Here is an 11583-nt window from a genome sequence, read left to right on the forward strand (position 1 = left end):
TTGTGGTGAAGTTTCTCCACGCACAAGGAGCTACGTGAGTTAGTCAAAATTTGTCGGGGAGTCATCTACTGACAGATTATGATCGTTCACCTTATGGACAACCATGGAATATGAGTCTTATCTTTGAACCACGTTAAATAACATGTAGTGATTTGCTTTGTCTTTCTTTATCTTTAGCTTTTGTATTTGTATTTTGTATTGTATTTCCGCTTGCACACTAACGAATACATAGGAAGCAATCGAGTTTGGGGCACCAATTATTCAACCCCCTTCTAGCCGGTCATATAAAATCTTTCAACAAGTGGTATCAGAGCAAGGACACTCTCCGTCGGACTAACCGCCAAGAAGAGCAAGTTTTAAAGATGACCGACTTGATTGAACCTCCGAACTTTAAAGGAGGAAGCATAGAGGACATCACATATTGGATGATGAAGATGGAGGTCTTCTTCAATAAGGATTGAGACACCATGATGGTGGTCAAAAAATCGTTAGAAGTCCCAAAAGACAAGAAAGGGAAGAAACTCCGACCGCGATATTGGATGGAAGAGCAAACATCACGGGCAAAAATAAATTCAAAGGTAATATCAATTTTAATTGATATTTTGCCTAATGAGGTGATGAGCCGTGTAGCTGAATACGAGAATGGCCACGATTTGTGGAGAAAGATAAAGAAGGTTCCTTGGGAAGAACCTATGTCTACACAAGAAGAAGAATATCCCAAAGAAATAGGTCCAATTGCTCAAGTAGAGGAGGTGGAGAAACTGGAAGTTAAGCCATGCTCAACATCCGAGGAGGAGAAGGAGGATGAGGACGTATCATCTACATCCTCAAGAATTGAAAAAGATTCCAAGACAAGTGAAGAAGAAGAAGAAGTCTTGGAAATCAACCTAGTGAGCATCTCCACCAAAGTGAAGTCAAAAGATCACATCATTTGCTTCGGATGCAATGAGAAGGGGCACTACAAGAGTAGATGTCAATAGGTAAGAAGCAGGTATCTCCTAAACTCAATTCAATTTCTTTAGAATCTAATTTGAGTTGTAAGAAGAAGAAGGAGAAAAAGTACATTAGATGCTTCACATGTGGAGAAATGGGACACTACCACACAAAATGCCTAAGGAAGGGAGAGCTCAAGAAGTTTGAGCAATTGAAGAAGTGAGAGAAGAAGAAGAGGAGCTCAAGTCGAGGGGGAGTTTCAAGGGTAAGGGAGGTATACCCTAACTTGAAGTGTAATTCGAATTTAAATTCTTATACTTCCATGCATGCTAGGAATAATTTTCATTATTTACCCATGTAAAATTTTGGCTTTAGATATCATGATAGAAATATGGTCAATGTAAATCATATCCCTAGGAAATTTATGCATGATAATGAAGGGCACTGGAATTCCGTTTTGTTTAAATTCCCCTGTACAAAAAATTATAGTAGTACAGAATTTTTCCTAGCAACCCACATGTTCGATCAGACATGTATTTGATCAATCAAGCAAGTTCTTGATGGATCAAAGCACACCTTGATTGAAGTACAAGATCGTTGACCTCTTGTGTTGGTATTCAAGATCGATACAAAGAAAACTAAACTAATTACGCAGCGGAATTAAAGAACTAGTTGTACCTTTCCTTTGTAGATAAAGATCTTTTGATCTTCAGTATTCCTCTCCTCTTCTTGGACGTCGTGTGGACAATAATCTACCAAGACAAAATCACCCTTCTTCTCTTCTTTATTTCCAACCCGCCGGCCATAAAAAGAAGCTCTAGGATGAGGTACCTTCTAATCTTCTTCCTTCTTCTCTTCTTCCTCTTCTCCAATCCGCCGCCCACCAAGAGATCCTAGCAAGGAGGGGCGCCGACCCTAGTAAGGAGGAGGGGCGCTGACCCTTAGCACTGAGGAGGGGCGCCAATCCTAAGCAAGGAAGGGGGGAGGGGCATCAGCCCTAGCAAGGGAAGAAGGGGCGCCGGCCACAAGGAGGAGAAGAGAATTGTGTTAAGTTAAGGGGGTGCCGCCTTGCCTTTTTATAACCCTTGCCGTCGGTTACAAAGAAAGAAAAATAACAGAATTCTGTTTAGAAAAAAAATCTCCCTTTGATTTTTTATATCCAAATTCTGTTTAGAAAAAATCTCCCTTTGATTTTTTATATCTGAATTTTGTTTAGAAAAAATCTCCCTTTGATTTTTTATAACCAAATTCTGTTGGTGGATGCGAGGCTTTATAGAGGCTACAGTAGGGACCTAGAGGAGGAATTGGTTTAGGTCTCCTAATGAGCTTGAGCTTCCTGTGTTCGGCTCGAACACGCAACTTAAGTCCATCAATAATAACTCATACCACTAAAGGGTTATTATTGAACTACAGCACCAAACCCATATTACAATATGAGCTCCTTCTTATCATGAGTGTGTTAATCTCCCTGTGTTTAAGATATCGTATGTCCGTTAATTAAATGAGTTACTGACAACTCAATTAATTAATATATGATTCCAAGAGTAGTACCACTCAACTTTATTATTATGCCAGATTAAGTCCACCTGCAGAGTTTACATGATAATCCTTATGAGCTCCTCAAGGGGACATCATCAGCCTAAAGGCTCTGAACCAAAAAACTCGACTTTGTTAGCCGTGCTCTCTCTTTTTGTTTTCCACTGCGTACTCGTACTTGAAAAGTTTTATCGATATTCATCCCCCCCTCTATCGAAATTCACGATCCAACACTCGGTGCTTCTGTTAGGGCACCGAGGAGAGGACGCAGTAGGAGAGGGGAGAGCTCGGCGCTTTTGCTAGGGCTCCGAGGAGAGGACCTGTCACCGAAGAGTGGGAGAGCTCGCCGATTCTGCTAGGACTCGCGGCAGGAGAGGACCTGTCGCCGAAGAGAGGGAGAGCTCGACACTTCTGCTAGGGCTCGCGGCAAGAGGGGACTTGCGGCGGCAGGAGAGGGGAGAGGTCGGGGCCAGGGTGAACTTCGCACGACAGAAGGGTACTCGCGGCGGCTAGGGTTGGCCGAGTTTTGTTCCCACTCCTTACGCGACAAACTTGTATAATTGCCTTGGTTGACGTGGCAGTGGCAGCGCCACGACAACTTCACCGCACGCAGCCACAAGAAACACGCCGCAACACACAAGTTCTATATATATATATATATATATATATATTCACATCCTTACTCTACATACTCCTGAGCGCCTCTTACATGTCCCGACGTTCGAACATGAAAGAAGCTATATATAAGCGTCCTATCTCAGCTATATATATATATATATATATATATATATATATATATATATATATATATATATATATATATATATATATAACTTCAATGATATATTATAATATCATAAAACCTTCAACGGAAGACTAGACTCCCCCACAACACAATAAACTCTCTTTCCTTTTCACAATCTCCTTTTCCATTCCTATCTCGGCTGCTTGGCTCAGTCTACCTTCAATGATTAAATATGGTACCTTGCTGACTCGAATGGGACCACAATGGGGCATTCTATTAATATGCATGAGACGGAACCTATCATTCTTGTCCAAGAAGAAGAGGAGAAGGAGATGAACATATATATGTTGTGCAAGACATTCTCCACGTCCCTATCCAGACTATATATGCATTCTTATCAGCTTCTTGTGCATGGAGTCAAACTAAAACCACGAAAAACAAAAACAGTAATTGTTCAAGAATTTGACCACCTGCAACATAAAACCAAAACTGAACACCTCAAAAGCCCTCGATCAATCCAACCATTTCCGCAGACTGAGGAACCCGAACGCCTCAAATCAATCAAGCGTTTTCCAGGCTAAATCAATCATGTTGCCGACAAAGAATAAACACGAACGATCTGTTGCCAATATTCAACACCAAACACTCCATAATTAAAGCTGGAAACATGACATTCTGTGTTCATATCGCTTTCATCTATAGATCCTCAAACCTAACAAGCTCCCAAAATAGTTTATTCCCATATTTTTGACTCATGTGTATACATATAACATAACCAAACAGGCTAGAGCAAAACTAGATGATTGATCCAATAGATTTTGTATCTCAAAGGGTGAGTTTCAGTGGCTGGTCATCGGCATCCCAAACCAAGTTTATTTCATACTGAGGAGTGTAATCCTGCAAAAGCTCATTTCAAGGTTTATTATTTCAATCTTTATTAACTGAATTACCAACTTCTTAGCTACCTCTAACTTTCCGACGAGCTCCTTCGCCGACGGAGCGGAGATGATGATGTGCCGAGCAGCCTCGCTTATGAACCCTTCCGCGACGGCCATGTCGATAAACAACAGTAGAGAATCATAGAAACCTTCCACATTTAGCAGCCCAACCTGCCAATTTGCAAACAGAACATACTTAGAATGGATCATATATAGAATGAAATCATACAATCAACTTTACCGGTTTCTTGTGAATCCCTAACTGAGCCCATGTAATGACTTCAAGAAGTTCTTCGAGCGTTCCATATCCACCTATAGAACAAGAACCACATCAATGCATGCCTGAGAGGGCTAGTTCATTAAGGAGATCAAAGAAGAGTGAACACTAATTAAATTAAACCAGGGAGTGCAATGAAGGCATCTGCCCGGCGCGCCATCTCGGCTTTTCGTTCATGCCGATCGGCCACAGTCAGCACTTCTCCGACAGCCTGATCGGTTAACTGCAATTGGATCAATGAGACAAATCTGATTAATTATCTGACGAAATTAAGTAAATACCAATGAATTAAGAGAGTGCTAGTTACAAACAATAACCACATGTTAAGAAAAGCATAGATGCCGAAGAACAAACTGAAATGAAAAAAGAATTTGAATTCTCACACCATCCTTTCCGTCCAACGACATTAAAAAACAAGATTCTGTGATTTTTTTTCCAAGGAATATGTGGAACGTTGCTTCATGTTTAATTTTGACTAAAAAGACATTTACTTTTGGAATCTCTTTAAACAAAAGACCAGTTGGAGCATTTTCAATGGACAAATTAATGAAAGAAAAAGTATCCAAACAAGATTTTTGCAACCCTGCAAAATAGTAAATCGTTAATTTTAATCCTTCAATTCATATTATGGATAGAGTAAAATTTAACACATATATGTATCATTAATTACCTCGCTTGGCAACAAAGAACTCGTGGTCACCCTGCACAAAAGAGAACAAACTAAAAGAAATTTATGAAACCCTTAAACCAAGAGAGACCATGAAGAGAAGAGAAGGAAGAGAGAGAGAGAATATAAACCCTAGAACATGACGACCACCATCATGCACTGCATGAGAAAGAAGCCCCATCAATCCAATGCTCCCTCCTCCGTACACCAAATCAATGCCACTCTTCACCTACATGATATAAAAACCATGCATCAAACACTCATGATGTTTCACAGTAGAATATAGCTAGATCATAAACTCAAACTTTTGTTCAGAAATAAAAATTAAACCACCAGTAATTTGATCACTAAATGGAAACATGTAGTTAATATATTCTGCAGATATCGTAATTAGGTACATGCGTTAACTATATATTGAATTTGAATGATTCTGAAAAAAAACTGGAAAAAAAAATGGTGAGCTACCAATTCATTTCCGAGCTCCACGGCAGCCTGCTGGTAGCTTGTCTTCTTCCCCGGTTGACTTCCACAGAAGACACAAATCCTCTTAAACCTAGATCTCTCCTCCTGCTTCCCTTTCTCTGCCTCCATCACCTACCTTGATTCTCAGTAGGTTTATCTCGATCGCCCTGCACTATTTATAGGAGATAGGCGAAGAGGAAGATAACAAAACAAGAAGGAAAAAATGTAAATTAATAGCGTATATCGAAGCTACTGTCGGGAGGGGCTGAATGGCTAAATCTAATGAAAAAGGGGTAGATTTGGTAATGGATCTGACGGCGGATCACGTGCGCATTGTTGACTAATGAGCGCGAGCGGTGGCGGTTGGTAGCGGTCTAACGTGGCGGGTGTCACTATTATTATTATTATTATATATATCTCCGTATTATTCATATGTCGGCCGTTATTAGTTGATTAAAAAATAAACCGGTTTCATCGTGTGAACGAATGGCTTTCCAAATTATTATTATTTTTTTTTATTATTTACAGAATCTTCATATTAAAAATGAGATGAATTTTTTATTTTACTAGTGATCGTACATACGTCGTGTATATAATATAATATATTGAAATATCTTTTATAATTAAATTATATTAATTAAAGAATTTTAGTATTAAAATACTAAAGTAGAGTCATTAGTAGAGTCATTAGGATAAAATACCTGACTTTTAAAAATCTAAATTATTTGAATCTTTGAAAATTCGAATTGTTTGGATTTTCGAATGGCACGTTCAGAATGAAGAATTAATTATTTGGATAAGATTCATCAGACTCATGCAATAGTACAATAATGCAAGGGTGACCCTAGAGAATACCAACAACAAATTACTATAACAAGCTTCCATACGAAAAAAATTAATTTAATTTAATATTATAATTATCTTAGTAAAAAAAACTAAAAAAAATATATTTTTCTTAACATTGTCAATTCTAAGGTATGGGACTAAAGAAAATTATATTTTTTTTATATAAAACAACTAGAAAAAATTAATGATAAAAAAATTCATAATAATACGTCGCAGTTGAGTCTTGAACTCTAGATCACTGATTATTTTGCTTGTGGAATTACTAATAAATTTTGAAATTATTTTTAGTGTGAATAGAAAAAAGGATATTAACGTAAATTCATTTTAAACTTTACCAAAATTAGTTAGTAAAGGGGGAGATTTTTAATAAAATAGTAAAATAGTGTAAATAAGTAATTCAGAATATTTGTAATTGGTATTTTTTATATGAAATATTTATATAAAAATAAAATGAGAAAAAAAATGATAAATTTAATTAATTTTATTGACTAGTCTAAGATGATCATTCTATTCAATAAAAATTTTCTACCGACTTCCAAAATAAATCTGGATAACAACTTAGAAATCTTATCGCAATAGCCAGAGAAAAAAAAAGGAATATCCTTACGTGGAATATTCTTCAAAACTTTGCGTAATGAAACAATGAGTAATTAATGGATCAGATCGGAAGCTCAAGCAAACGTCTGAAGTTGACGATGGCTTCCAGTTCAACCGCCGTGGCAGCGGCCGAGTCACAGCCCAGCTCCGGCGGCCGCAGGCGTCGCCGTCCGGGGCTGAAGCTCCTCCTCCCACTCTTCTTCTCCTTATTCCTCAACGTTTTCTTCGCCAGCTACTTGTTCCTCTCCTTCCACCAGCCGGCCCCCGGCTGGGCCCGCTACGCCACCACGGAGGCCGAGGCCGCCGCCGCCGCCGGATGCTCTGGCCACGGACGCGCCTTCGTCCTCAGTGGTGAAACCCCGGTATGCGAATGCGAAGCCTGTTACACTGGCGACGACTGCTCCTGGCCGGTGCTCGACTGCGCCGTCGACGCCGACGGGTAATTTAATCCTTAATTTTTCTAATTTAATCAAAAATCGGTGAATATTTAGGAATTATCTATTTCCACAGAGAGGATTCTCTCTTCCTGGAGCCATTTTGGAAGCAGCACGCAGCTGGAAGCTCAGTGGTGTTGCCGGGATGGCATTCCATGAATTCCAGGGACAGCCACAGGATCATCTCTGGCGAGATAGAGAGGCACATTCATCTCCTTCACAAAGCGGCTTCCAATGCAATGACCGATGGAAAGTTCATCGTCTTCGGTTCTCATCCGGCGGAGCTCCTCAATGCCCTGGCTCACGCTGTCTCTGCCAACAACAACTCCTCAACTCCGCCAAATGTTGTCGAGCATGTTACTTCGCTAAATGCTCGAGAAGGCGATGGTGGATCGCCGGTGATCTTTGACCGTTCCTACTATTGGCCTCATTATTACCCCATTGCGGCACCAGCAGATGAAGGCATTATGCTGTTTAGCATATCCAAGATCACGGGCCACGCCGGCATTGGATTCTGGTAGGTTCAATCTCCCCCTTTTCAATCAGATCGCTGGTAAGTGTTTTCTTGTTTGTTAGTAATCACAAAAATGAAGAACTAGTAGAACTTCTTTGCTACAGCAAATTTATTGGTTTATGTAATTCAAAGACTGTAAGTAGAAATTCAATGACATAAACTGGTTTTTGTGCTGTGCTTTCACTTTCTATGCAGGTGGGCAGCAATAAAAGATGAGAAAATATACCAGAGAGCTGCAGAATATATGACTTCGAATGCCGTGATGGTTTCTCCTGACACTCAACTAAGAGTTCTAAAGCTAATCAAAGTGATGATATCGGAGAAGGGAGCAGGAGACATCTTCAAATTTGGTTACACTACTCTGAAGGCAAGGTGGAGCCAATTGCATAAGCTTCTCGCAACATCTGATCGCTTCTCTCTTCATCCATTCTCTCCTAACTATTGTAGCTATTTCAAAACGGTCCGAGATCCTACCCCAGGTAACTAATACAATGCAGTTTCATGTCAATTGTTAGAGTTTATGACACTCTTAAAATGCAGCTTATGCTTGGTTGAAGTGTGAGATGGATGAAGATAAGGATTGTCAAGCTGTTATGAGGAAATTCAACATCATATCGGGTTCTGGTAAGTTGTTTGAAGGAGATAACCGCTACACTCGCCTAAACCTCTGCATGACAAATGACCACTTTGAGTTGCTCATGATGAGAATGGAAGCTATGGTCTCTAAGGAATGGATTTCCTCCTCATGATGCCAGAAAAAATCAGAATAAATTTCAAGTTTGTGTACATGTATTGTTTTGAGCTGAAACTTGAACTTAATTACCTTTGGAACTACAGTTTGTTTGATGGAATAAGTAAATGCTTTCTTCAAATGTTCATGGAATTATGCAGATAAGTCACGGCAAGGTTGCTCTAGTTTTTCCAGCTACATTATTTTCCAAAGTGTTGCTGCAAAATTATCAAATACCAAAATTAACTTTGTTAGTCTTTTGCTTGGCAGACCTATCTAGCCATTTATCTTCATCCATGCAAAGGTAGTTCTACTAAGACACTATCAAAATTCCCAACAGGTGAGTAACTTCAGTTTTCCTACTCTTCTGGTGTTGAAACTAACATAAGCCCTGAAGAAAATCGATTAGCTAACATAACAATCTAGATAATTCTGCAAATGACATGATTATTTGTTGTAGATTTGTGAATTGTTTTGTAAGAAACACAATAAACAACAGAGACTCTGCAAGTTCGACAGTGAAATCAACAAAATAAAACATTCATCATGCCTAATGGAACTCTAATGAAAAATTTCTTCTAAAGGAATATCATACCTACCAAAAGATGAACCTGATTTTCCTTGAAAACCCAAACTTCAAGCTTTGTGGAAGTGCAAATTCTATTGAATCTCCTCAGACATGCCAGAAGCCAAACAAATATTTCTCAATCAACATCTTTATTTCCATCAAGTAATCGTTCCAATTCTCCTTTTAGTCCTTGTAAGATGAATTTCTTCTGTGAGTTTGAACAATACATATTCCTTGTAACATGTACAATGGTAAATCACACACTATATCCATTCCTCGAACTATATACCAGCAGACGTGGGATGACAGTTCAATTCCATGAAAGATTCTACATTTTGATAACCCAACTGGATCCATGTTCCTTTACTGTATGGTTTTCTACTATAGGATCAAGAAGTTTCGAAGAAGCCCCTTCATTTCCAGTCCTGTTATAAGCAGATGCCAGTGCTAGGTAGCTCTTTACACTTCCAGGCTCCATCATCTGCAGTTTTCGTGCTGCAACTCTGCCAATGTCTACGCTCCCATGTAGCGAACATGCATTGAGAAGAGTTGACCATGCAACAGAATTTGCTGGAAAAGGCATGCTTCCCAACAGATCATTAGCTTCCTTCACCATGCCAGCTCTTCCAAGCAAATCTACTACACAAACATAATGATCCAAATTTGGTTCTATGCCATATTTCCTCCTCATGGAGTTAAAGTAATCCAACCCTTCAATAACCAAGCCACCATGGCTGCAACTGGTGAATATAGCAGTAAAGGTGTTCGCATTAAACATACCAGAATCTAACGCCTTCTTTGCCAAATTCAGGGCCTCTCGAGCTTCCCCATTCTGCCCAAAACCTTGTATCACTGAGTTCCATGAAACCACATCTTTGTTTGGCAATTCATCAAACACTTCCACCATTTCTTTCATCAGTCCGCAGTTGGCATACATGGTGACCAAGGCGTTGGAAACAAAAATATTATATGGGTATAAACTGATTTTGTAAGAGCAAGAATGTATCTGCCTTCCAAATTCGAGCATTGCATGAGTAGCACATGCAGATAAGACTATGCTGTACGTTGATGAATTGGGCTTACTCTCCGGGTATAATCTTGACAAAGAAAGGAATAGATTTGGAACTTCTAATCCACGACGAGATTCAAGTAAACCAGACATCATAATGTTCCATGAAAGGATATCCTTGTCTTTCATCGAGTTGAAGATCTCAAAAGCTTGATGTAATAACAAGTTGTGGGTGTAACAGTCCATCATGGTGTTCCATGAAGCCAAATCCTTCCACTTCATCCTACCAAAGACACGCTCTGCATCGATCAAGCATCCCAATTTCGCGTATGCATCCACCAAAGCATTCTGAACAAAGATGCAACATTTCGTTTCTAAGTCCAAAATCTTCGCTATCATACAGTGGAACTGCCTCACATATACGAGAGATTTCAAGGAACCACAAGACTTGAGCAGAAGGCTAAAAGTATGGGAATTGGGTGCCACCTTCGACTGGGAGAAATCGCCGTAGGAGTCCGTGAACAGCTTCACGGCTCGGAGAGGTTCGTCGTTCTGAGCGTAGCAACAGATCATGGCTGTCCAAGCGAACACATTGCGGTGGCGCGAAGGAATCGAATCGAACAGCCGTCGCGCTTCCCTGACGCGACCGGACCTCCCCATCCCGGTGATCATCGACGTGTACGACCTGGAATTCTTGAGAGGCATCCTGGAGAAGAATTGCAAGGAGGAATCCAATCGTCCGGAATCGATAAGGACGGAGAGCATGGCGTTGTACGCGACCAGGTTTCTGTGGGGCATTTGGTCGAACAGCTCCAAGGCCTTGTCAACGTCACCGGACTTGCCGTGCGCCGTGATCGACTTCGTCTGAGAGACCGTGAGGGACCAAGTGGCGTTGCTTCTGCGTAGCAGGCGGCGTGCGATATCGCAAGGTCTGCCGGAGCGCGAGACCATGCTTCCCATAACGCCGGAGGGAGACGCCGCGTGCTCTTTTGACATGGAGCCTCTCCAAGTTTAAAAATGACACACAAGTCCACAGCAGAAATATCACGCCGCTAAGTTTTCTCAATTTGCGCCCCTAATTTCTTTAATTACCAACACCCTATTTATTTATATTAAGTGCTATTAAAATATAAATAATATTTTATAATTGTTTTTTAGTTATTTCAATTAGAATATTTCAAAGGAATAAAGAAATGATTTAGTATTATTCCAGTGACTTTCTATTTTGGAAGAAAATAATAGACTGCTAAATCAAATTAAAAAAAATAAATTAAATTAAATACGAACAACTTAATTTTATACTTTATTTAATTCAGTTCAATTTCGA

At 39.8% G+C, this 11583-nt stretch overlaps 3 protein-coding genes across 5 annotated transcripts; 1 reads left to right on the plus strand and 2 right to left on the minus strand.

The window, feature by feature from the left end:
* Positions 1 to 3880: 3880 nt before the first annotated feature.
* On the minus strand, positions 3881 to 5745 carry LOC121987192 (cytokinin riboside 5'-monophosphate phosphoribohydrolase LOG-like). Its single transcript, XM_042541089.1, has 7 exons — positions 5562 to 5745; positions 5228 to 5325; positions 5100 to 5130; positions 4553 to 4652; positions 4394 to 4464; positions 4180 to 4323; positions 3881 to 4111 (listed from the first exon to the last, which is right to left on the minus strand). Exons 1-7 carry the CDS (start codon positions 5685 to 5687, stop codon positions 4040 to 4042), a joined length of 642 nt encoding a protein of 213 aa, XP_042397023.1. The 5' UTR covers positions 5688 to 5745; the 3' UTR covers positions 3881 to 4039.
* A 1294-nt stretch (positions 5746 to 7039) lies between these two features.
* Positions 7040 to 8821, plus strand: LOC121983872 (tryptophan aminotransferase-related protein 4-like). The gene is made up of 4 exons (XM_042536542.1): positions 7040 to 7440; positions 7512 to 7952; positions 8145 to 8428; positions 8490 to 8821. Exons 1-4 carry the CDS (start codon positions 7058 to 7060, stop codon positions 8696 to 8698), a joined length of 1317 nt encoding a protein of 438 aa, XP_042392476.1. The 5' UTR covers positions 7040 to 7057; the 3' UTR covers positions 8699 to 8821.
* On the minus strand, positions 7739 to 11312 carry LOC121983871 (pentatricopeptide repeat-containing protein At4g02750-like). 3 transcript variants are annotated; one of them, XM_042536541.1, is made up of 3 exons: positions 10743 to 11312; positions 9275 to 10604; positions 7855 to 7985 (listed from the first exon to the last, which is right to left on the minus strand). In XM_042536541.1, the coding sequence occupies exons 1-2, from the start codon at positions 11250 to 11252 to the stop codon at positions 9576 to 9578; spliced, it is 1539 nt and encodes a 512-aa protein (XP_042392475.1). In that variant the 5' UTR covers positions 11253 to 11312; the 3' UTR covers positions 7855 to 7985; positions 9275 to 9575. The 3 variants fall into 3 exon arrangements, with proteins under 3 accessions (XP_042392474.1, XP_042392475.1, XP_042392473.1); XM_042536540.1 differs by having other exon boundaries at positions 7739 to 7985; positions 9279 to 11312; XM_042536539.1 differs by having other exon boundaries at positions 9275 to 11312.
* Positions 11313 to 11583: the final 271 nt, after the last annotated feature.

The sequence above is a fragment of the Zingiber officinale genome, chromosome 5B (assembly GCF_018446385.1).
Source record: "Zingiber officinale cultivar Zhangliang chromosome 5B, Zo_v1.1, whole genome shotgun sequence".
NCBI classification, from domain to species: Eukaryota; Viridiplantae; Streptophyta; class Magnoliopsida; order Zingiberales; family Zingiberaceae; genus Zingiber; species Zingiber officinale.